Genomic DNA, 26383 nt, shown 5'->3' on the forward strand with positions numbered 1-26383 from the left:
CCCTGGCCTTTGACAGTCCTTATAAACCTAATTTAGGGACCAGTTTATTAAAAATCAATAAGAAATAATAATAATAACTTTATTCTTCTATACCGCCACAATCTTGCGACTTCTAGGCGGTTTACAATCAAGAGTGCTGGACATTCAGCGAAATACAATAAGTAGATATTCAGAGGAAATACAGAGATCAGAGACCTCAGGAGGCAATAGTATAGAAATACAATTTGCTGAGCGAAAATGTAATATGTACATTTTAGTAGGTAATGTCCGACAGGACCTGTTGGGGATAAATAGCAACGTAAAGTTACCATAAGATGAAGATAACAGATTATATTTATAACAGTGCTGTAAGTTCAGGTGGAATAGGGAGGGGGGAGGGAGAGGGAGTGCGGGTCAGTTGTTTAGGTATTTCTGGAACAGGTATGTTTTTAGGCGTTTCCTGATTTCCCCGTATGTAGTGGGCGAAAGCAGTTGGTCTTGAAATTGCCATAGCATGTTTTAATGTGAGATTTTCCTGCATGCTAAGCCCTTTTTGATATGTGGGCCAAAATTAGGGCTGGGTTGGGTTTTTTTTAGTAGTTTTTCAGGTCCCTCGTTAATTTTTCAGTTGTGTGTGAGACCTGCAAAAAAAAAAAAAATGAATAGAGGAGATGTGAAGTGCTCCTGCGTTGTCTGTTATCCAGCTGGAGGGCATTCATGTGAATGCTCTAGCTCAGACATGTCAAACTCTGGCCCGCCAGACAATTTCACATTTGCACTTAAGCTGGCCCGCCAGTACAAACGTCGCATCAGCTGTAGGTTCATGCAGCTTCCCAGTCTCACATTAAAGCAGCCTGCAGAGGATCACTGGTAGGCTGTAGTGATCCTAGCAGGCTGCCGTAGCTTCAGCAGCACGCTCCCTCTGCCACGGTCCTGTACGTCAGAGGAGGGGTGGGACCGCGGCAGAGGGAACATGCTGCAGAGGCTGACAGGGCCTGCTAGAATCGCTACAGCTGACCGGCGATCCTCTGCAGGCTGCTTTAATGTGAGACCAGGAAGCCGGGATGGAGGGAGGGAAGGAACAGAGGACCAAAAGGAAAGATGCCAGACCTCCAGTGGAGGAAAGAAGGAGACCCTGGCAAGTGAGATATCAGAAGACAACCAGAGCCTGGGACCACACCATGATTTGAATAATGACCAGACAACAAAAGGTAGAAAAAATAATTTTATTTTCTGTTTTGTGATTACAATAGGTCAGATTTGAGGTTAGCGTACCTTAATAAAAGGCCCCCTAAGTACAACTTAGCCTATGTTTTAGATTTTGGCCCCTGGCTATTGATTCCATGGTCATTCCCCATCCATGACATAGCAGCTCCTGAGAAGGGGTAAAAATAAAGAGCATGCAATGTGGGATGCTAGTGATTTTGAAAAGTGTAAGCTCTTTCAGGAAGGGACTTGTCAAACCCTGGGGGAAGGAGCTGCTGGTGGTGTTGCTACAGGGATTTTATTGAAATGCAGGATTTGGGCAAAGATGGCAGGACCCGGGATTCTCCTAGTCCGTCCCCGCCCCTCCAGAAACCACACCCCTTTGACCCCTCCCCGCTGAGCAGCAGGAGGCAAGGAGACGCTCTTCCGCCCACACCAAAGATGGCGGCGGCTGGCGTCTTTCACTGGCGTGCCCGCTCTCGCTGCCGGAAGTGTTGCTGTGTTCCCGGAAGTCGGCGCTGACAGAACCCAGAGACGGAGCCCGATGTTACCCTACGCGGTTAATATCAAACTGTCCGCCCGAACCCTCACGGGGGCCCTCAACGCCCACAACAGGGGCTCGCTGGACTGGTGAGAGGGGGAGGAACTGGGTCCCTGGACGGGGGAGGGGGAGGTAACTGGGTCCCTGGACTGGAGAGCTGGGGGGAGGTAGAAACTGGGTCTCTGGACCCTGGGGTGGGGGAGGGGGAGGTAACTGGGTCCCTGGACTGGAGAGCTGGGGGGAGGTAGAAACTGGGTCTCTGGACTCTGGGGTGGGGAGGGGGAGGTAACTGGGTCCCTGGACTGGAGAGCTGGGGGGAGGTAGAAACTGGGTCTCTGGACCCTGGGGTGGGGGAGGGGGAGGTAACTGGGTCCCTGGACTGGAGAGCTGGGGGGAGGTAGAAACTGGGTCTCTGGACTCTGGGGAGGGGGAGGTAAATGGGTCCCTGGACTGGAGAGCTTTCTGGAGGGGGAGGGTGGTAACTGGGTCCCTGGACTGGAGAGCTGGGGGAGGTAGAAACTGGGACTCTGGGGAGGGGGAGGTAACTGGGTCCCTGGACTGGAGAGCTTTCTGGAGGGGGAGGGTGGTAACTAGGTTTCTGGACTGTGGGGATGGGGTTGTGGGAGGTAAGTGGGTCCCTGGACTGGAGAGCTTTGTGGGGGAGGTAGCTTGGACTGTGGACTGGAGAGCTGGGGGGGAGGTAACTGGGTCCCTGGACTAGGGAGCTCCGGGAGGGGGAGGTAACTGGGTCCTTGCACTGGTGAGATCTGGGGAAGAAGGAGGAAGGTGGCTGATCCCCTGTAGAGTCTAAACGAGCGCTTTGGACCTGGAGACCATAGAAAGTTGAGGAAAGCTGCTGTCACTGGTTCCTGGACTGATGCAGGAGAAAGGCTCTGAAGGTAGAGGGGGGTCTCGGTGTTGGGAGAAGGGGAGTTCTGGGCAGAATTTTAAGCTGGTGGAGAAGGACTGGAGGCTGGCTGTAATCAGATTCTCCAGGACTGTGGACCTGAAGTGCACCCTGAAGCTCTTATCTCCCTCCAGCCACCATCAGGACTTTGTAAACATTCCTTAATCTTGGCTCTTTTGTTTGTCAGGGGCTGGCAGGGTTTAATCGCTTATGGCTGTCACTCCCTTGTCCTTGTGGTGGATTCTAACACTGCTCAGACTCTCCAGGTGCTGGAGCGGCACAAAGCGAACGTGGTCAAGGTAAGATCTGTCTTAATCACACTATGCTGGGAACTTCAGGATCGAAGGCCTCGTTTACAGAAATATTGGCATTAGCTAAGTAACTGTACGGAATATGTGGCCTGAATGAGACAATAAAAACCATTAACATGAGTGAAAAGACTTCCAAGGGGGATCGATGCGAGTGAAAGGACAGAGGGGTTTCCCAAGTGAAATTGTATTTGAAGAGACTTCCTAAGAGGAAAGAAAAAACTAGAATTGGAATTGAAATATTTTAAGTTCTCTTTTTACGAAGATGCACTAGCGGTTTTAGCGCGTGCGCTAGACGCTGACGTTAGTATTTTCCATGTAGCGCGGGGTTAAAAATGCTAGCGCCCCTTCGTAAAAGGAGCCCTTTTTTCTATGTCCACAATGCAGCCAGTTAAATGCTCCTTGGGAATTCTTGTTTTGCTGCCAATGACCCTCTTGTTATGGATATGCTAACCAGGTAGCAGGTCGCCATTACCATGCTCCCCTGTACCCGTTTAGCATCTATAACTTGCTGCCCGCGTCTGCTCGCCCACTGACGTCACTTCCTAGCCGTGGGACCTGGAAGTAATGTCGGAGGGTAGCACCGAGGCTGGCGCGAGGAGCAGGTTGGAGCTATAGGTGTGGAATTGAAGGTGCGCATGTGGCGGGGGAGGAGAGACACTAGCGCCCTCACGAAGATGGCACTAGGGGGCGCCCTCACCAAGATGGCACCAGGGGCGGTCCGCCCCCCCCTCCCCTCACTATACTACTGATTCCCTCCATACTAATTAGCCCATTCTCTGCCTTAAATCTCCTCCTCCTAAAAATAACGCATGCTTCACCTGCAAATGGAAAGCCAAGTGGATCTCAGATGTGATAAAAGTATGATTGTTGCAGTTTTCTGGGTCTGGCTGCATCTGGGTAGGTAGAACCAACGTTTCAGCCATCATACTATGGCTTTCTTCGGGGTGTGCTGTGAACTCTGCAGTTTGTCTTTATATATAGTGGGTCCTCTAACCTGATTGGCTGGGGTTTGAGGTGACTGAGGTGGGAAAGTCTGGTCACATTTTAAAATTCTGTCCTAATAGAGGCTGGAAACTGTGAGAGGGAGGGAGAAGGCGCTTGTCCTCGGCGCTAAATTTCTTCAGGATGAGCGGTTGCCGTGCTTTGTTTATGGAGCGCCCTTTATCTCCATTGAAGTTATTGGGGTGTCTTGCTGTCTCTGTTGCTTCTTTGAGTCTTCTTTCTCCGGTTCTTTATTTCAAACAATCTTAATGTTATGGTTAAAAAATATTTAGACCCCTGGGAACAGAGTATTGAGTAAAGTTATGCTTTAAAAAAGGGTACTTTTAAGATTGTTTGAAATAAAGAAATACTTTTATTACATCTGGGATTTGCTCGTCTTTCCGTCTTCTATCCTGCTGTGGATTTTTTGGCACTTCTCTTTTAGATGCCTAATGGTAAAACTAGTGTCTCCTGTGTTAGTGTGTTAGCACTAAAGTTATTTATCTTTTGATGATTGGTTTTACTTCTCTTCAAACAAAAAAGAGAAACCCAGTAACTCCAAACTTAGTAATATACTCCAAAATATCATGGGAAAACCAGCACGGAGCTTTAAACTACGTGTTTTGGGGTCTCTTTTCTCTCCTTGTGACTGTGTTTGATTTACTAATTCCTCTTTTGCACGCCTTCTCACCAGGTAAAATGGGCCAGAGAAAACTATCACCACAATGTTGGTTCTCCATATTCTTTGCGTCTTGCTTCAGCAGATGGAAGTGGCAAGATAATTGTTTGGGATGTGGCAACGGGAACAGCTCGCTGTGAAATCCAAGAGCACAGCAAACCTATTCAGGGTAAGGTCAGATTCAGCCTTTTCTTTCCCTTCTGCAGGACCCCCTGCTCTGTCTGCTGCGGTGGAGAGTAAGGTGAAGAGTTTGCAGTTGTGTATAGCGTCTCACCCGTAGCCCCTGTCCTCTTGATCTGTAATGTGATAATGCTTATATTTCGCCAATTCCATGATACCAGGTTCAAAGCGGATGACACATAATTTCAATACATTTAAGAAATTAGAAAAAGAATTTTATAAACAAATAAGTTTTCAAGAATTTGCGAAACGGGAAATAGAATAGTTTGAACCCCAAGCTGTAATGACTTGATAAGGAAATGAAGTGGTTATAGAATTTTTAGACTTAACCTTAACAAATGAAGGGAAATGCACTAGCCGAGAATCATTAGTTTGAGAAGTCAATGGAGATTGAAGAAGTGAAAACAGAGAAGAGAAACTAAGCCCCCTCCTCCTTCTTGAAGCCACGTTAGGCTTTTTTATTTGCGGCTGCGGTGGTTAAAACTCTGATGCTCTTAGAATTCCTGTGAGCATCGGAGCTAAAACTGCTGTGGCCAGTGATTTAAAAAAAAAAAAAGCCTAACACTTACATTACATTACATTAGTGATTTCTATTCCGCCATTACCTTGCGGTTCAAGGTGGATTACATCCAAACTAAAAACAAGAATTACATTCCAAATTTAAAGTAATAGGATAAACGATGAGATAAAACATTTAAGGTTACCAGCGGGAAGTAGAAGTCTTTAGGAGATAAGAATAGGGTGAATTATGGGGTTTTAGATAATGTTTGGTAAATAGAATATTAGAGAGTACTAAGGGTCTAGAGAGTGCTGGATGTTTGGTTGGGATTGGTTGTGCTGGATAGGTTTTATGTGTTTTTTGAAGAGTATAGTTTTAATATCTTTCTTGAAGGTTTTGTAGTCTGTGGTTGTAGTTAACAGAGTGGTGAATTGTCTGTCCACCACAGAGTGGTGAATTGCTTTGGAGGCTATTAGGTTGTCATAAAGTTTTTTTCGTTTGACATTTTTGGATGATGGGTAAGAGAATAGTGAATGGGTTCTTCATAAAAGGAGCCTAAGTATTCTGGGTAAATTCCTGCAAATATCTTAGGGGTCCTTTTATCAAGCTGCGGTAGGGGTTTAACGCACGTAATACCGCACGTTAAACTGCCTGCCACGCTAGCCGCTAACGCCTGCATTGAGCCTGATGTCAGAGGAGGGGCGGGACCGCGGCAGAGAGAAGGCGGTTTGGAAGACCCGATGGCAACTTGCAAAGATCGCTAGCACTAGCGATCTTATCCAGGCTGCTGAAATAGGTAAATTGATGCCGGGAAGCCAGGGGGAAACCGGACAGAAGCACTTCCCGACTGACACTCCCCACTCACCCTCTAAAGCAGGAGCGGCTGATCCTGCTTGAGGGGGGGAGGGTCAGTCGCTGAATCGGGAGGCCAATTTTTTTTTTTTTTTTTTATATTTGAATTGATTTGAACCGATTCACCTGAAATGAATCGGTGAATCGATTCGAATCGTAAACCTGGCAGCAATAGTCCAAACAGCTGGCTTCTCCGACCAAAACAAGGCTCCTGCACTCCTGGACCAGAGCACACTCAACGCGCACATCCAATGCCCACATGGCAAAGTGGCTGACTCCTGCTGCCGCAACTCCACGAAGGGAAGGGCCGGCGGCGTGCAATCGGGCCCCCAAACCTTCCCCCGATGTCAACTCTGACGTTGGAAATAAGGTCCAGGCCAGTGATTGGGGGATGGAAAAAGTGCGTCTCATGGAGTGAAAAATACAGTGTGTGTGTAAGTGTGTGCATATACATATATATATCTATCTAATATAATAAAACGCTAGCTGCGCATGCGCACTCCCTCCTGCATGTTCTGTTTTCCGTGTGCTGTAGGGCCCCGCAGGTAGGAGTGCACATGCGAGGCTACCGTTTTATTATATTAGATATTGCTGCTGGTAGGGGCTAGAGTGATGCTGAATCCATGCAATGGGTTCTGTTTAGGGTTGTTTTTCATCCTGTTGTTTGGTCTGGCCTGCTCCCTGATCGCCTTGCCGTATTGTATTTTTAAGTTGAAAGACACAGCGGTGGCTCCTCTCACGATCCCCGCCTGCGTCGGACTTCCGAGGGGGAGGGAATGCTGTGGCTACTGCACAGGGAAGTGGGGGGAGGGGAAAAATGCTGCTGAAGAGGGAACTGGAGGGGGAGGGAATGCTATGGCTATTGCACAGGGAAGTGGGGAGAGGGGAAAAAATGCTGCTGAACAGGGAAATGGAGGGGGAGGGAATGCTGTGGCTGCTGCACAGGGAAGTGGGGGGAGGGGAAAAAATGCTGCTGAACAGGGAAATGGAGGGGGAGGGAATGCTGTGGCTACTGCACAGGGAAGTGGGGGGAGGGGAAAAATGCTGCTGAACAGGGAAATGGAGGGGGAGGGAATGCTGTGGCTACTGCACAGGAAAGTGGGGGGATGGGAAAAAATGCTGCTGAACATGGAAATGGAGGGGGAGGGAATGCTACTGCTGCTGCACAGGGAAGTGGGGATGGAAAAAAAATGCTGCTGCACAGGGAAATGGAGGGGGAGGGAATGCTGCTTCTGCTTCTGCACAGGGAAGTGGGGGGGAAGGGAAAAATTGTATTGCACAGGGAAATGGAGGGAGAGGCAATGCTGCAGCTGCTGCACAGGGAAGTAGGGATGGAGACAGGAAGAAAGACACAGGCAGGGAGAGAGACAGCCAGCCAAAAGGGACCAGGGAGTGAGACAGACAGAAAAAAAGACAGCCGGAGGGAGAGAGACAGATAAAAAAAGACAGGGGTAGGGAGAGAAACAGAAAGAAAGATAGACGTATATTCTAGCACCCGTTAATATAACGTGCTTAAAGACTAGTATTTAATATAATAAAACGGTAAGCCGCGCATGCGCACTTCCTAAGCGTGCGTCCGTTTTCTGTGAGCTGTAACTAAGAAGTGCGCATGCGCGGCTCACCCCCTGCCCTCTCCGTCTCCTCCCGGCTCCAGCGGCTTCACAGTTTTCAAAGAGGCGCGGGATTGTTTCAACGCCAAAACCACCAGCCGTTAAAGCTCCTGCCGCTGACTCCCGACAGTGGAGGAGAGGCAAGGTAGAAGAAGATTTCCGCTGCCCGGCACCCGACTCCTTTGCCGCCCCCCCCTTACCTTACCGCGGCCCCAACTGGCGATTTAAGCAGCGTGTCCAGCAGTCTTCACACGCTACTTCGGGCCCTTCTACTGCCCTGATTTGCTCCGGACGTGCCAGAGTAAATCACGCCAGTAGAAGGACCCGAAGCAGCGTGTGAAGACTGCTAGACACGCTGCTTGAATCGCCATGTGTAGTCAGACCCGGGGGAAGGGAAGGGAGGGGAAGGGAAGGGAAGGGGGGGCGGCAAAGGACTCGGGTCCGCGTTTGTAGTCGCGACTGTGGGAAAGGAAAGGGGGTAGAGGAAACAATAATGCTGCTGCACAGGGAACTGGTGTGGGGGGAGGGAAATGGAAGGGGGAGGGAATGCTGCTTTGGACACACAGACAGAGGGAGGAAGGGAGACAGAAAGACAAGAAGAAAGACACAGGGGCAGGTGCACAGGGAACTGGTGGGGGGGGAGGGAAATGGAGGGGGGGAATCCTGCTACAGACAGAGGGAGGAAGGGAGACAGAAAGAAAAGAAGAAAGACACAGGGGCAGGTGCACAGGGAACTGGTGTGGGGGGAGGGAAATGGAGGGGGAGGGAATGCTGCTTTGGACACAGACAGAGGGAGGAAGGGAGACAGACAGAAAGACACAGGGGCAGGTGCACAGGGAACTGGTATGGGAGGAGGGAAATGGAGGGGGAGGGAATGCTGCTTTGGACAGACAGACAGAGGAAGGAAGGGAGACAGAAAGACAAGAAGAAAGACACAGGTGCAGGGAGATATACAGAAAGACAAACAGACAAAGGGGGCCAGGGACAGAGACAGACAGAAAGAAAGACAGCGGGAGTCGCGTCAGGAGGGGTGCGGGATGCCGCAGAGGGAACTTTTCCAATGGGTGCAACTGGGCGGCTGTCGGGAACCTCTGATCAGGGGCAGAGCAAGGTAACTGTGTCATAGGGATAAAAAGGAGGGGGGGGGAGAAAAAGGAAGGGACGCCTACTGCTGGACAGGGGGAGAAGGAAAGAGGTGTTGATGGACAGGGGGTGGGTAAAGAAAAAGGAACGGAGGCCTAATGTTGGACAGGGGGAGAGGGAAGATGCTGCTGGACAGGGGGGAGGTAAAACAAAGGGAGAAGGGCTGCTGCTGCATAAGGAGAGCTGTGAAGGGGTGGTGGTGGACACGTGAGGTAAAAGGAAGGGAGAATGGACAGGGGGAGCAGGCAAGGGGTGGTGACGGACAGCCAAGGAAAAAGAAAGACAGAAAGAAAGAAAGCGGCTAAGGAGAGAGAGAGAGAGAGAGAGAGAGAGAGAGAGAGAGAGAAAGAAATAAAGAGAGACACACACACATATATTTTAGCACCCGTTAATGTAACGGGCTATAAGACTAATATATATATATATATATATATATTTTTTTTTTTAATTCTTTATTGATTTTCAATTTGAGTACAAAGTGCAATAAATTTTACATACAATTAATATCATGAACAGCACTACATTCGATCAAAGAATAAAACAAAATTAATTTCCCCCCCCAACCCTCCCTGGATGTGTGTGCAAATCAAATAATAATAATAATAATAACTTTATTCTTGTATACTGCAATACCATGGAAGTTCAATGCGGTTAACAGAGGAAGAGACTGTACATTTACAGCGAAGTTACAAACATGGCAATGGTAAGACATATAATATATAGGAGTAACAAGGACAGACCGTTTAGATAAACAGAATCGATTATGAGAGGCCATATAGTGGCTTGGCAAGATAGGAGGGTTCAGAGTTTGGAGGCATATCAAGGGCAGGGGAGGGGGAGGGGAGTTAGAGGAATTTGTTAAAAAGATAGGTTTTTAATGACTTCCTGAACAATTGGTAGGGCGGAGAGTTGGAGATGAGGGCGGTTAGGCAATTATTCCATTTGCCCGCTTGGAATGCTAGGGATCTATCGAGGAATCTCTTGTAGAGGCAGCCTTTTAGGGAGGGAAAGGTGAACAGGTAGGATATAAAGGCATTATACAACTAATCAGAGTTAACAAAATTCATTAATAGTTTATTATGACCCAAAAGGAAAAATTTAGCTAGTCCCAGTTTTTCCAATTCCTGTCATAATTATAAGGCGTCTGCTTTTATACCTGGCTAATGGATATTTAGCGTTCAACAATGTCCCACAAATGATCACATCTTAGGACAACGGAATCGATGTTTCCAATATCCTATTAATTTGTCCCCATATTGATTTCCAAAAATTGAGTATCAAGGGACAATAAAACAAGTGATCCAGTGTCCCCACTTCAAGATGACAAATGGCAGCATCTTTCGACTTTGAACTGTCCGACTTTTGCAAAGGAACTGGGGTCCAAAAAATTCTATGTAACAAAAAGAACCAGGTTTGTCTCATAGATGCTGACGCTGTACATCTCATCCTCCTTTTGTTTTAAGTTTTTACAAGTGTCATAAATTGTCATACAATTATTTTAACAATACACTTGATATATCTATAATGTATTTTATATAAAACATATCTTATATTTTCTTTATTTCAATTTTATATATCAATAAATTATAATGATTTTATCAATTATTATTTAATTATTAATCCTTTTCCCTCCCTTCATTTTGTTATTGTCACATAAGAATAATATCTATTATGATAGATCATTTATAATTTACGACAAAGAGAATAAAAACCTTACCCCCTCCCACCCTCCCTCCTTTAACCATTATCTTAATATGGGAAAAATGAAAATCAGTTGTTACAATATTCTGTTAATAGTCCCCAAATCCTCTTGAACTTATCTATATATCCTTTTTGCGTTGCAAATGTACGCTCCATCTTATATATATGGCAAACTGAGTTCCACCAAAAATTATAGTTTAATCTGTCATAATTTTTCCAATTATGTGTAATTTGTTGAACTGCTACTCCAGTCAATATAAATAAAAGTTTATTGTTATCTGATGAAATTTGACTTCGAGCTCTCATTGCAGTACCAAACAGAATCGTATCATATGTCAAGGCTACCGGATTTTCTAACATCCTATTAATTTGAGGCCAAATTGATTTCCAAAATATTAATATGAATGGACAATAGAATAAAAGATGATCTAATGTCCCTGCTTCAAGATGACAATGCCAGCATCTATTAGACTTAGAGCTATCTATTCTATGTAAATGTGTAGGGATCCATAAAGCTCTATGTAAAATAAAAAACCAAGTTTGTCTCATAGAGGCTGACAATGTACATCTTAACCTCCAAGACCAAAGTCGTGGCCATTGAGATGCATTAATCTGATGCTTAATCTCAATGCTCCAAATGTCTCTAAGACCATTTTTTTTCTTTTTATGTACGAATCCAGATATTAATTTATATCACATTGCGGCCTGGTGACCCATGGAATCTATCTGAAAACATAAGAATTCCATACTATGATAGTTATTAAGGTTTTTCCATTCAGGGAATCCTACCTGGATGGCCTGCTTCAATTGCATCCATCTAAAATATTGTGATTTATGTAAACCAAATTTATGTTGCAATTGTGAAAACTCAAGCAGTTTACCTTTATTCATTACATCTTCTAAAATCCGAATTCCAGCAATCATCCAATGTTTCCAGATAATTTTAAAACCGCCAACTTTGATCTTTGGATTTAGCCATATTGTTTGAGTCATTGATTTAGTTATTGGAATAGGAGTTAGGTTACTTATATACCTTATAGTTTTCCAAGTATCAACAAATATTTTGTGTTCCTTATATAACCTTGGCATTTGAATACTGATAACATGACTCAGACGTAAAGGAAACATTAATCTCCATTCTAACCAGAACCAATCTGGTATATTTTCAGTGGGCTCTGGGAGGATCCAATACATACCCTGACGCATAATATAGGCTTGATGGTACCTATAAAAATTTGGAAAATTTACCCCTCCCTCCGCAATTGGTCTTTGTAAAGATACTAGAGCAATTCTGGGGGTTTTTCCAAGCCAAATAAATTTTGTTAAAATCTTGTCCAATTTTTTATAAAAAGACCCCTGAAAAAAAATTGGTATCATACCCATTTGGTAACAAACTACTGGTAAGATAATCATTTTTACAGTTTGCACTCTCCCCCACCAAGATATGCACAAAGGGTTCCATTGCTCACATATTTCTGACACTTTTTGTAATAAATTTTTTTCATTAATTTTCATAGTCTCATCCACAGTTTTAGTAATCCAAATTCCTAAATATTTTAAACCCTCCTCTTTCCAGATAAAAGAAAATGAGTCAAAGAGACTTTTTGTACAATGTACATTGAGTGGAAGCACTTCTGATTTATTCCAGTTTATTTTATATCCTGAAAATTTTCCAAATTTTTCAATCAATTCAAGCAAGTGTGGAATGGTTGTTTCCGGATTTCTCAAATAAAGTAAAATATCATCCGCATATGCTGATAATTTATATTCTCTATCCGAGTGCGGAATACCCTGTATCTCCTTTACCTGTTCTATAGCTAATAACAAGGGTTCCAACCAGTGTTCCCTCTAAGCGGGCGGGTGTTGTGAGCAAACTTTTTTCACCGTGAGCCAAAAATATCGGGCGCCAGCAAGTTATGAGCCAACTCGCCCGATTCTCCTCTCGCCGCCCTGCCATCTGCCGTACGCCTCTTCCGATTGTGCGCTGTGACGAGAAACGTGTGCGCTGCGATGTAATATTTTGTGCGCCAGCGCAGCTTAGCGGGAACACTGGTTCAAATGGTTTTATTTATTTCCCAAAATTTATTTTTGTTATACGCATTGAAAATATTTGATATTGCGTTTAAATCAAAATGTCAATAAACTTGAAACGAGTGCCCGTGAGATTGTGGGAGGGTTAAATACTCAAAACTTAGAAGTTTTTGCTACGCCAGCTTTCTGGTATCTTTACATACAGTGGCGTACCTAGCATATGTAACATCCGGGGCCCATCATTTTTTGGCACCCCCCCCCCATCTGTAAGAAAAACATGATTTTTAGTAACAAACCACACGTCACACATGAGTACCTAGGAAAAGGCAGCATCTTACATATTGCAGTGAGCAGTACATCAATACACCCATTGTAAAACTAAACAAGCCAGACCAGCACAGATCAATCCTACACCGTCAATCCTAACAGAAAACACACAGAACACAGAAAACACCTTCGCCTAGTAAGGAATATGTAATCACAAACTAACCCCTCCCTCTTTTACAAAACTGTAGTGTGGATTTTAGCTACGGAGGTAACAGCTCTGATGCTCATAAAATTCTGAGCATCAGAGCTGCTACCACCAAGGCTGGTGCTAAAAACGCTTCACAGTTTTGTAAAAGGGGGGATAAAATAAAAATACATAGACAAAGGTTAAATTGAACCAGCAAGAAGCTGGACTCTGCATACAATGCTTCACAGAAACAGTGACACATGTCTCCTAAAGCAATAAATAAATAGAAATTTTTTTCTACCTTTGTCTTCTGTGGTTTCTCCTTTCCTCATCTTCTTGTAACTCTCTTCCTTCCATCCACTGTCTGCCGTCTCTCTTCCCCTATATGGCATCTTCTCTCCTTCTATGCCCCTTCCAGAAACTGTATGCCTCCCCCTTCCATCTCTCCTTTCACCCCATTGGTCTGGCATCTCTCTCCTCGCCTTCCCTCTCCCACACCTCTCCTCATAGTCTGGTATCTCCCCTTCCCTGATTCTCTGGCATCTCTCTCCTTTCCTTTTCTTCCATCTTTCGCTCCCCCTCCATGCTCTCACATCTCCCCCTTCCTTTTCCCTTAGACTGGCATACCTTCCTCCTACGCTCCAAGCCCTGGCATCTCCTTTAATTCCCTCCCTCATCTTCCTTCTCCCTCCAGCTGGGTACCGCAACACTCTTCCCTGCAGCTCTGCACTTCCCCACAATTGCCATGCTTCGGTTCCTCTTCTTCCTTCCTTCCTCCCCCCCCCCCGCGGGACCCTGCGGCACCATCAACTCTTACTCCCTCTAATGTCGGCCCTGCAGCTCCAGACTTCCTCGCACCTTCTCCCCTCCCCCTTTGGATCGCTATTATTTTAAATGTTATAGCCGCGGAGCTGTATCCATCAGTGGAGATGTCTAACCTCGGCCTGCCCCGGAACTCTTACTGCAACAGTGACTTCCTGTTCCTGCCTAGACGGGCGGCTGCTGCAGTAAGAGTTCCGGGGCAGGCCGAGGTTAGACATCTCCACTGATGGATACAGCTCCGCGGCTATAACATTTAAAATAATAGCGATCCAAAGGGGGAGGGGAGAAGGTGCGAGGAAGTCTGGAGCTGCAGGGCCGACATTAGAGGGAATAAGAGTTGATGGTGCCGCAGGGTCCCGCGGGGGGGTGGGGGGGGAGGAAGGAAGGAAGAAGAGGAACCGAAGCATGGCAATTGTGGGGAAGTGCAGAGCTGCAGGAGCTGTTATAGCCGCGGAGCTGTATCCATCAGTGGAGATGTCTAACCTCGGCCTGCCCCGGAACTCTTACTGCAGCAGCCGCCCGTCTAGGCAGGAACAGGAAGTCACTGTTGCAGTAAGAGTTCCGGGGCAGGCCGAGGTTAGACATCTCCACTGATGGATACAGCTCCGCGGCTATAACATTTAAAATAATAGCGATCCAAAGGGGGAGGGGAGAAGGTGCGAGGAAGTCTGGAGCTGCAGGGCCGACATTAGAGGGAGTAAGAGTTGATGGTGCCGCAGGGTCCCGCGGGGGGGGAGGAAGGAAGGAAGAAGAGGAACCGAAGCATGGCAATTGTGGGGAAGTGCAATCCCCCCAATGCGTCCCCTTACCTTACCTCCCCTTACCTTTGCGACGCGTGTGTGCGCTGTGAAGAGAAACTTGTGCGCTGCGATGTAATATTTTGTGCGCGAGCGCAGGCCAGCGCAGCTTAGCGGGAACACTGGTTCCAACACGATATCAAAAAGCAAAGGAGATAGTGGGCATCCTTGTCTAACCCCCCTCTGTAGACTGAACCGTTCTGAAAAATTATTATTAATATATAATCTAGCAGCAGGGGAGCTATACAATGCTTTTATTATTTGTATAAATCCGGATCCTATACCAAACCATTCCATTGCCTGAAACATGAAGTTCTATTCCACTCTATCAAAAGCTTTCTCAGCATCTAATGAAATAGAAAATGCTGGATCATTAATAGATTTTGTTAAATACAACATGTGATGTGCCAATCTAGTATTGTGAGATGAGTGTCTTTGAGCTACGAAACCTGTTTGATGCATATCTATAATGAAAGGGAGAGCTTTAGCCAGTCTTAATGCTAATGCCTTAGTTAAAATTTTTCCATCTACATTTATTAAAGAAATAGGTCTATAATTTGAAACCAAAGTGGGATCTTTATTTGGCTTAGGTAAAACTATTGTTATTGATTCAGCCATAGTACCTGTAATACAACCTTTATTTAGTTGTGTCTGATATAGTTTTAATAAATAGGGCATTATGATATTTTGAAATGATTTATAAAACTTCACTGTATAACCATATCCTCCTGGAGCGGATCCAACCCTAAGGGATTTCAAAGCTGTATCTAACTCTTTTAAGGATATTGGCTCCTCTAAACTTTGTTTTATATGTTCAGGAATCTTTGGTCCCTCTATTAACTTTAAAAAATCTAAACCATCCTTTTCCTTTTCTGAATAAGGCTCAGAAGAATACAAATCTTTATAAAATTTTAAAAATTGTTTTATAATGGGATAATTTGGGACAACATTTCACCACTCTCATTTTTAATGGCAACTATCTTTGTTTTTCTTTTTTTTGCTTTAAGATAATTTGCCAGCATTCTTCCCGCCTTATTCGAATTTCCATAATACAAAGTTTGCTTTACAAATAAATCTTTTCTAATTATTTTTGAAGAAATTTCATTATATTTACCTTTAGCTTTTAAAAGTTCTTGTTGTGTCAAATAATCCCATTTTTCTATTAATTTTGATTCTAGAGACTTTACCACTTTTTCCAAATCTGTAAATTGCTGTTTTTCCTTTTTTATTTGCAAAGCTGAATAAGAAATAATTTGTCCTCTAATGTATGCTTTAAAAGCATCCCACAAAGTCTCTACTGAAATTCCTCCTGTATCATTAATTTGAAAATAATCTTTCATTTTTTCCAGAAGATTTTCATAAAAGTCATTATTTGCAAGCAATGCATTATTTAATCTCCATATAGGTCTATTTCCATTCTGATCTATTATTTTAATTTCAATCCACATTCCAGCATGATCAGATAGTATAATTGGATCAATTACAGCCTGTGTGACTTGATGTACTAATTCAGGGGTGCCCAACGCGTCGATCGCGATCGACAGGTCGCTCGCTCAGGCGACCCCAGTCGATCGCAGAACGGGTTCCCTTCTTCCCTTCTCTTTTTTCCCCTCCTGACTGGCCCGCTCCTGAATTCTGCTGCTGCCTCCGCTGCTCAACATTTAAAAAAACAAAAACAAAAAAAGGCTTGGAGAACTTATGCTCCGGGGGCTAACATGTGCTTGTACCGGCTTCCCTTTGCTTCCCTCTGAAACCGGAAGTTATGTCCGGGGAGGGGGAGGGGGTAAGAAGGGAAGCCGGCACGCACATGTTAGAGCCCTGTTCGCGGGCTAAAGCGGGAGACAGGTCAGTGAAGCTTGCGATTTGCTCTTCTTGCTGCCAGGTCCTGCCTACTTTCTGTTTCCTCAAAGGCAGGACCCGGCAGCATTTTTCCCAAAATGTCGATCTTGGGCCGATCAGCCTTCCTCTTCCCGACCTCAATTGTGCCGTCGGAGAGGAAGTTCTGGCCAGCGGAACTTCCTCTCCGACGGCAAAATTGACATCGGGGAGAGGAATGCTGGTGGGCCCGAAGCAAGGAGAGCTTGGCCGGTGGCCGGCGGCTTTGGGGGCCTGTTATCCGATGGCAGCGGCAGAAGCAGTGGCTTGTGGGTGGGCAGGGAGGGAGAAAGAGGGAAGGCAGGGAGACAGAAGGAAAGAAGAGAAACAGAAAAAAAGAATGGGGGCATGAAGAGAGAAAGAAAGAGAGGGCAAGGAGAGAAGAAGAAAACATTGGGGGGGGGAATGAGGTCAGGAAGAGAGGAAGCATACAGGCTAAAAGAAGGGAAGAAAGATTGGATGCACAGTCAGAAGAAGAAAGTGCAACCAGAGACTCATGAAATCACCAGACAAGGTAGAAAAAATGATTTTATTTTAAATTTAGTGATCAAAATGTGTCTGAATTTATATCTGCTCTCTATATTTTACAATATGGTCCCCTTTTACTAAACCGCAATAGAGGTTTTTAGCGCAGGGAGCCTATGAGCGTCGAGAGCAGTGCTGGGCATTCAGCGCAGCTCCCTGCGCTAAAAACTGCTATCGTGGTTTAGTAAAAAGGGAGGGGGTGGGTATTTGTCTATTTTTGTATGGTTGTTACTGAGGTGACAGTGCATAGAGTCATCTCCTTTGACCTCTTTGAAAAAACCCCAGAATAGGAATGATAATTAACAATTGTATGCGTACAGTGTGCGTTGTGGTTTTTTTTTAAATTTTATTGTTGGTAGATCATTTTGACTTGGTCATTTTAAAAGTAGCTCGCAAGCCCAAAAAGTGTGGGCACCCCTGTACTAATTGATTAGAAACAAAAATGTAATCTATTCTAGAAAAAGAATTATGAACCTGGGAGCAAAATGAAAATTCCCGACCATCAAAATGAAGTATACGCCAAATATCTTTTAAATCACAAGATTGTACCAAATTATCAAGGCCTAACGATTTTATAAATCTTCTCGGACTTTTATCTATAAGTGGATCCATAACAGCATTGAAATCCCCTGCTACTACTAGATTTGAAGTAGCCAGTGGAAGAATCAATTGTTGTAGAGTTTTAAAAAATTCATTCTGATTCGAATTAGGGGCATATATATTGAAGAGCGTCATGGTGGTATTTCCCATGTCCATTTCCACATATACCCACCTTCCAAGAGGATCAGCTGCCTTAAATTTAAATGAAGCAGAACATTTTTTATTTATTAATATAGCAACACCAGCTTTTTTTCCTATTGCCGAAGAAAAATAACATTGTTTGACCCAATCACCTTTTAGCTTTATAGATTCATTATTTGACAGATGGGTCTCTTGTATGCAGCATATATCAGCGTTTTGTCTTTTTAAAAATAATAATGCCTTTTTTCTTTTAATCGGGTGATTGAGACCATTAACGTTTAAAGATATTATCTTAAGATCCATCATGTACTAATATAATTTGTAATATAACAATCTCATCTTCAGTATTCTTTATGAACTCCATTTTCCCATATATAAGATAATTCAAAGAATTGCCTACTTTACCCAAACCCTTAAAGTTTAATACCCACCCATTCCCTCCCTCCCCACCCCATACATATACGAACACTTGGAAACGCAAAATAGATAATTTTGTAATTATTACTTCATATTAATAACATAACATAACATATTGCTAATAGAATTTAAAATTTCTATATCTTTGTTTTCTTTTCTATTCATTTTCACAATCATATATACTCATATTTTTAAATCAATCACTCTATATATATATATTCCATAGATATAAGAATCTTTTAATTAACTTAAATCAATCTTCACATGCATTTTTAATTCCATTCATAAAAATCATTTCTCCAAAAATTCTAAAATTAGAAAATAAGAAAATATTTAAAAATAAAACATAAATAAAAATTTTTATAACTCATTCCCACTATCATACTTATTTGTATTTCCAAATCAATCATACAGAATCTTCGAGAGATATATCAATTGACCTTTCTCTTTTATCCTATTAAAAACTAATATCTGCAATAAAATGGGTCAAATATACTTCCTAAATCACTCAATTAATATATTTCTTTAAAAATAAAATATTAGTTTTCCCTATACAACCGTTTATTTTATTCTATATATGTTCTTATATATAAGAGTCTTTACATCCGTTTTCTTCTAATAACATGAACGCTTTATTTTCAACTTCCTTCTCGAGCTCCCTTCTCACTCTCCGTAGACGTAAAACGTAGAAGCAACCAATCTTCATTTCCGGTGCGATCATTTATTAAGGAGAAAGACTTCCTGTCTTCACGCAGATTTTTATCATTGACTCAGCGACTACTGTATTTCTAGCGCACTTTTCTTTTTTTTCTTTTTTCTTTTTATTTATTTATTTATTTTTACTTCCCTTTGAGAATAGAGAAGCAATGGCGTTGAGGGATATCTTCTAAAAGGCCGTCCCAGTCTATCTTCCAGTCTCGCATACATATAGAATCTTCTAGGTAAGTCAATGCTTCGTCTTCCCTCCACGTCATTCAGCCATTGACGTGCTTGCATGCACTCCGAGTCCGTTCCATGCTCGTGTTTGTAATCATCGTTGTTTTTTAAAGTAAGTTGAAAATTCCAGCATTCTAAACGGTGTATTCACTTTTATTTATTTTTCAGAATTCCTTTGTAGTAAAAATTAACTTAGAATGAAATAAATCAAAGTGAAAAGTATTTGATACCAAATCAGTCTTATTGAAATACTTTGAAATATTCCCAATTTTTCACTTAAGAAGTCATTGGTTGTTCACATTGTTCAAGGTATTCTGCTAATTTTTTAGAATCGGTGAAGTTCTGTGTTTTATTTCCTAAAGTTACTTTCATCACCGCTGGGTAGAGAAGTCCATATCTAGCCCCTAGTGCTCGTAGTTGAGGTCTTAAATCAAGTAGTTGTTTTCTTTTTAGGGCAGTTTCTCTGGCGAAATCTGGTACAATATGTATACGTGCATCCTGACATCTTAGATTTTTGTTTTCTTTAGCTAGCTGACATATTTCAACAACATGTTGATATCATAATAATTTAAAAATAAAAGTTCTTGGACCTTTTTGTGTGGTTGTTTTTTGTCCCGGTATTCTGTGCGCTCTTTCGATTTCAAGAGGCACCTTGGACTTTAAAGGCAGTATCTTTGGAAGGAATTGTTCTAAGAAAGTAATGGGATCATTTTTTTCCATTCCTTCCGGCATCCCAATGATCCTTAAATTATTTCTTTTTTCTCTATTCAAACAGTCTTCCAGATCTCTCTTTATTATTTCCATTTCTTTCCAGGCTTTTTTGTTTTGCATAACTTCAGCATGTACCTCTTCCGATTTTTCTTCCAAGTGTGTTATTTTGTTATCAATTAGATCAACTCTTTTTGTAAGCGTGGCAACATCATCAATTGTCTTTTGAAGTTGTTTTTTGATTTCCAGTACGATATCTTTGATCTGTTTTATTTCTGCCATCATATCTTGATCTCCTTCTGAAGGCAACGGTACTTTTGAAGGTGTCCCTGGTTCCGGCTTTGATCGTTTATTACTGCTTGTACCCGATCCTCCGGCTCCTGCATTGTTTTTATTTTGTTTACCCGATGCCATTTTCTTACAAACCACAGCTTTTTTCGGCAAAATATCGGTTTTGGAGCTTTTTATTTTGAAATAAGAGCTTGTTTGACACGGAGCCCGTCTGTCACCCGTCCATTTGCTTGCGTGTCCAAGCCACGCCCCCCTGTACATCTAATCCTCCAAGCCCAAGTCCAAGCCATTGAGTAGCAGAAATCTGCTGCTTTAACTCAATGCTCCAAATGTCTTTTAGGCTTGTTTTAGGTTTTTTATTCAAATAATCAGATATTAATTTATACCATTTGGCGGCCTGATTCCCTAGCAAATCTGTCTGGAAACATAGACCCGGCAGGCTATACACCTCCCTCAATATTCGCGGGAGTTAGGGGCAGAGCTGGCCCGTGAATATTAAAAAACCGCAAATAATATTTAGGCCGGTTCTGACCCACCCCCTGCTTTCCCTGGAATTAAAGCTGTATTGCAGACCTTTCCCGCTTCCCTCTCGCTTTCCCCCGGAATCTTTTAAGCCTTACCTGGTGGTCTAGCAGGTTTTCAGGGCAAGAGCGATCTTCCTACGCTCGAGACTACGACAGGAGCTCATGGCAGCCATTTCTTATGAGTGATCTGCGTAGGAAGATTGCTCCTGCCCCAAAAACCCGCTAGACCACCAGGTAAGGCTTAAGGGATTCTGGGGGAAAGTGGGAGTGAGATGGGGAAGGTCTGGAATACAGCTTTAATTTAAAAATAAAAAAAATTGTGAATAACTGAATCCGCGGATGCTGAAACTGCGGATTCGGAGGGAGAAGTGTACTGATTTTTTAAAAATACGGTATATTGAGATCTTTAAGTCTGTCCCCATAAGCCTTATGACAAGACCGCTGACCATTTTAATAGCGTTCCTCTGGACCAACTCCATCCTTTTTAGATCTTTTTGAAGGTGTGGCCTCCAGAATTGTACACAATATTCTAAATGAGGTCTCACCAGAGTCTTATACAGAGGCATCACTACCTCCTTTTTCCTATTGGCTATATCTCTCCCTATGCAACCTAGCATCCTTCTAGATTTTGCCTTTTCAACCTGTTTGGCCACCTTAAGATCATCACATACAATCATACCCAAGTCCCGCTCCTCTTTCGTGCACAAAAGTTCTTCACCTTCTAAACCAGTGTTCTTCAAATAAAAATTATTTTGTGTTCCGGCAAAAATATATAAGGGGTAAGTGTGTAAAAATTAAACGTCCAATTAATGCACAAGTTTTAAACAAAAATTAGAATATACTAGCATACAAAGAACCAGTGAGAAAGAAAGGAAAAAATGTGTAAGCCCAGGCAGAAGACTTGAAAGTTGAAAAAAGGCAAGCATTACCTCTTGATATCCTGTTAGGGACCTGCTGCCTGATGTGATACCTTAAAATGCTAAATCAAAAGTACAGGATATATTTAAACAAAGCTTGTGAAAAACGTTAAGTTCCGCATGCTTAAAGAGGCGGTCAAAATGAGAAAAGAAATCCAAAAGGGCTTACCAAATTTGTAGAACGCTGCGGGCTTCTGCTGAGCTAAATGAAACCGCTCATGAAAATGAAACAGATTTAAAGCTCTTATCCTCGCGCCAAAAATCCAGCGTCATCAGAACGTGATGACGATAGTATCAAGCCTTCAAAAAACGAAAAGGATCAAAGAAAGAATGATAAACTTAAAAATATGAAACATAAAAGAAAAAAGCAAAAGTTGCCAAACTCCATGTTTAAATTCTTCACGGACCGGCAGGAATTTTTGCAGACCACCAGTTGAAGAACACTGCTCTAAACTGTACGGTTTCACTGGGGTTTTGCAGCCCAAATGCATGAGCTTACATTTTTTAGCATTAACGGCCAGATTCTCAAAACTTTAACACGGTCGCTAAATTGCATTTTAGTGGCGGATTATCAAAACGGCTTTTCTTGGTCTTTAGTGAGATTTCTAGCAGTCTTCGACACTGCTATGCAAATGGGCTCTTGAATGTTGAAATGAGCACTCTGGTGGATTCTTAAAAGTTGCCGAGTCATTTTTGTCCTCAGAGCGGCGTCTGCATTTGCTGACAAAAATCTGCTACTTGTCCGGGGGTGCCGGTACAGTGACAGCACTGTTAAAGTGCATCTTGTGGCATGTGTTTTGACTGTGGCTAATGGAAAAAATAAAAAATTACAGGAAGAATTGTAAATTGTCTATTTTTTTAATATAAGAAGATAAGAATTGCTGCTGCTGGGTCAGACCAGTGGTCCGTCATGCCCAGCAGTCCGCTCACATGGCGGCCCTCCGGTCAAAGCGCCATAACTGAGACTAGCCCTACCTGGGTATGTTCTGTTCTGGTTCAGCAGGAACTTGTCCAACTTTGTCTTGAATTCCTGGAGGGTGTTACTCCCTATGACAGACTCCAGAAGAGCATTCCAGTTTTCTACCACTCTCTGAGTGAAGAAGAACTTCCTTACGTTCGTACAGAATCTATCCCCTTTCAACTTTAGAGAGTGCCCTCTCATTCTCCCTACCTTGGAGTGGGTGAACAACCTGTCCTTATCTACTAAGTCTATTCCCTTCAGTACCTTGAATGTTTTGATCATGTTCCCTCTCAATCTCCTCTGTTTGAGGGAGAAGAGGCCCAGTTTCTCTAATCTTTCACTGTACGGCAACTCCTCCAGCCCCTTAACCATCTTAGTCGCTCTTCTCTGGACCCTTTCGAGTAGTACTGTGCCCTTCTTCATGTACGGTGACCAGTGCTGGACACAGTACTCTAGGTGAGGGCGCACCATGGTACAGCGGCATGATAACCTTCTCCGATTTGTTCGTGATCCCCTTCTTTATCATTCCCAGCATTCTGTTTGCCCTTTTTGCCGCCACCGCACATTGTGTGGACGGCTTCATCAACTTGTCAATCAGAACGCCCAAGTCCCTTTCCTGGGAGGGTTCTCCAAGTACCGCCCCGGACATCCTGTATTCGTGCTTGAGATTTTTGTTACCAACATGCATCACTTTACACTTATCCACGTTGAACCTCATCTGCCATGTCGATGCCCATACCTCGAGCCTGATTATGTCATATTGCAGATCTTCGCAATCCCCCTGCTTCTTCACTACTCTGAATAACTTTGTGTCGTCCGCAAATTTAATCACCTCGCTTGTCGTACCTATGTCCCTATCGTTTATAAAGATGTTGAAGAGCACAGGTCCAAGCACCGAGCCCTGCGGCACCCCACTAGTGACGCTTTTCCAGTCCAAGTATTGTCCATTTACCTCCCCCCACTCTCTGTTTCCTATGCTTAAGCCAGTTTTTAATCCACGTGAGTATTTTACCCTCGATTCCATGATTTGCAATTTTCCGAAGTAGTCATTCATGCGGAACCTTGTCAAACGCCTTATGAAAATCCAGATATACAATGTCGACTGGGTCGCCCTTGTCTATCTGCTTGTTTACTCCCTCAAAGAAGTGCAGCAAGTTCGTTAAACACGATTTGCCTTTGCTAAAACCGTGCTGACTGGTCCTATCAGCCCGTGTCCAGCAAGGTGATTAATGATTCGGTCCTTTATCAGTGACTCTACCAACTTTCCCGGTACCAAGGTCAGACTCACAGGTCTGTAGTTTCCCGGATTTCCCCTCGAACCTTTCTTGAAGATCGGCGTAACATTCGCCACCTTCCAGTCCTCCGAAATCTTTCCTGATTTGATCGACAAGTTGGCTATTAGTTGAAGAAGTTCAGCTATAGTCCCTTTCAGTTCCTTGATGAGCCTCGGATGGATACCATCCGGTCCCGTGGATTTATTGCTCATAAGCCTATCAATCTGCCTGCATACCTCTTCTAGATTGACTGTTAACCCTGTCAGTTTCCCATTTTCGCTTCCAGCATATAGCCTGATGGGTTCTGTTATGCTGTGTTTATTCTCTTCAGTAAACACAGACGCAAAAAATGTGTTCAGTCTGTCGGCGATTGCTTTGTCCTCCTTTAGCGCTCCCTGTATTCCTTGGTCATCCAATGGTCCCACCACTTCTTTTGCAGGTCGTTTCCCCTTAATATATCGAAAGAATGGTTTAAGTTTTTCGCCTCCGTGACTATTTTTTCCTCATAGTCTCTTTTGGCCCCTTTTACTGCCTTATGGCAACTGCGTTGATGTTGTTTGTGCTTATTCCAGTTTTCGTCAGTTTTTGACCTTTTCCATTTCTTAAACAAAGTTTTTTTTGTCTCTGATCACTTCCTTTACCTGTACAGTGAGCCACACCGGTTCTTTGTTCTTTTTCTTCTTTGATCCCTTGTTGATATGCAGTATATATAGATTTTGCGCCTTGGTGACTGTATCCTTAAAAAGGGACCAAGCTTGCTCTAACGTTACAGTGTTCATCCTCTTCTTAATCTTCTTCCCCACCATGCGTCTCATCCCTTTGGAATTCCCTTTTCGGGAAGTAGAAAAAGCTTGCTTCTTAAGCGCATGTATTATAGCTCCCCTCAGCAGTGGGAGGGATGCCCAATCTCTCCCGCCGCCAACTGACATCCTGCTCGACAGCGGGAGGGATGCCCAATCTCTCCTGTCGCCAACCGACACCCCCAACCCCCCTCGGCAGTGGGAGAGATGCCCAAACCCTTCCACTGCCACGCAACCTCCCCCCCCCCTCATTAACTTACTTTCAGATGGCTGGCCGGAGAGATGCCTACTCCCTCTAGCCTGCTGGTCCACCTCTTTAAAATGGTGGGCCTTCCCCTCCCCAGTGCATCCTGGGATGCACCAGGGAGGGGCTGAGGCTCTGATTGGCTTAGGTTGTTTAAAACCTCTCCTATGCAGCTTTCTAATAGAGGCTTGGCCATGGGATTGGAAGCCATGTTATTGAGAGAGCCTCACAGCCATGAGGCGGTACAGTGAGCTTTAAAGTGCTGCAGGCAGTTCAACACAATCTGTTCTACCAGGACACACTTGAGGGACGCTACAAACTGCAGGAAATCCCAAATATAAAACAGGCTAAGAATTCAAACATAGCCTCATTAACGGGCTGTAATACTGATGCATGCACCTCCAGGCAAGCATGGAAATGAATCTTTAATGCTCAGCTCACTGTGGGGATCTCAGGACTCATTAGAAAAGGTATTACAGTAGGACATTTACTGGGTATTTGCTGTGCTGTGACATTCCCTCAGGCAGAGTACTACCAGTTTGGGGGGCTTTTCCACATACTTTATCTGCTAAAGATCCTGGCCATACAGAATGCATTTCCATCATTCAGAGATGGTCCTTAAAATGCAGCTGTCATTTACCTCTGCTGCCAATGTATTAATAGTTAATGGAGCTGCCTCCGTGCCTGGGTGATGACCGTGGAATGACAGATGAGTTTCAAGTTTATTAGGTTTTTATATACCGCCTATCAAGGTTATATCTAAGAGGTTTTACAATCACGTACTCAAGCATTTTCCCTATCTGTCCTGGTGGGCTCACAATCTATCTAATGTACCTGGGGCTATGGAGGATTAAGTGACTTGCCCAGGGTCACAAGGAGCAGCATGGGGTTTGAACCCACAACCCCAGGGTGCTGAGGCTGTAGCTCCAACCACTGTGCCACACACTCCTCCATGCTGGTGAGGTCACTGCATGTTTTCTCAGCGGGATACAGACAGGCAGTTCATAGTTTGATATACCTCTTCATTCAGCAATGGAGATAGGAAGTGACACTTGCATTCACTCTTTAGAGAAGAGCACTGAGCGCATATTTCACCCCCCAGTTTTACTACTACTGGCTAAACCCATGCTGACTCTGTCCTATTAAATCTTTTTTTGTCTACATGTGCCACAATTTAATTTTTTATAATTGTTTCATAACATAACATAACTTTATTCTTCTATTCTGCCATAATCAGATGACTTCTAGGCAGTTCACACCGAAGAGATCTGGACAATCGGCGAATTACAATGTGCAAATTATAAAAGTACAGCATAGTACTTTCCCTGATCTCCCTTGGAACCCTTTTTAAAAATCGGCATAACATTGGCCACCCTCCAATTTTAGTGACAGGTTACAGATCACTAATAGCAGGTCAGCAATTTCATGTTTGATTTCTTTCAGTACTCTTGGATGAATGCCGTCCGGTCCAGGTGAT

The 26383-nt window shown here is 43.6% G+C and overlaps 1 protein-coding gene across 4 annotated transcripts in view; it reads left to right on the forward strand.

Annotated features, from left to right (window-relative positions):
* Positions 1-1659: 1659 nt before the first annotated feature.
* Positions 1660-26383, forward strand: part of WDR11 (WD repeat domain 11) — a 196020-nt gene continuing 171296 nt past the window's right edge. For all 4 annotated transcript variants that reach the window (XM_033941237.1, XM_033941239.1, XM_033941238.1 and 1 more), the window contains exons 1-3: positions 1660-1815; positions 2821-2932; positions 4620-4773. In XM_033941237.1, the coding sequence (XP_033797128.1) occupies positions 1730-1815; positions 2821-2932; positions 4620-4773 (352 nt within the window). In that variant the 5' untranslated portion in view covers positions 1660-1729. The remainder of the gene's footprint in view (positions 1816-2820; positions 2933-4619; positions 4774-26383) is intronic.

This window comes from Geotrypetes seraphini, chromosome 4, assembly GCF_902459505.1.
Source record: "Geotrypetes seraphini chromosome 4, aGeoSer1.1, whole genome shotgun sequence".
NCBI classification, from domain to species: domain Eukaryota; kingdom Metazoa; phylum Chordata; class Amphibia; order Gymnophiona; family Dermophiidae; genus Geotrypetes; species Geotrypetes seraphini.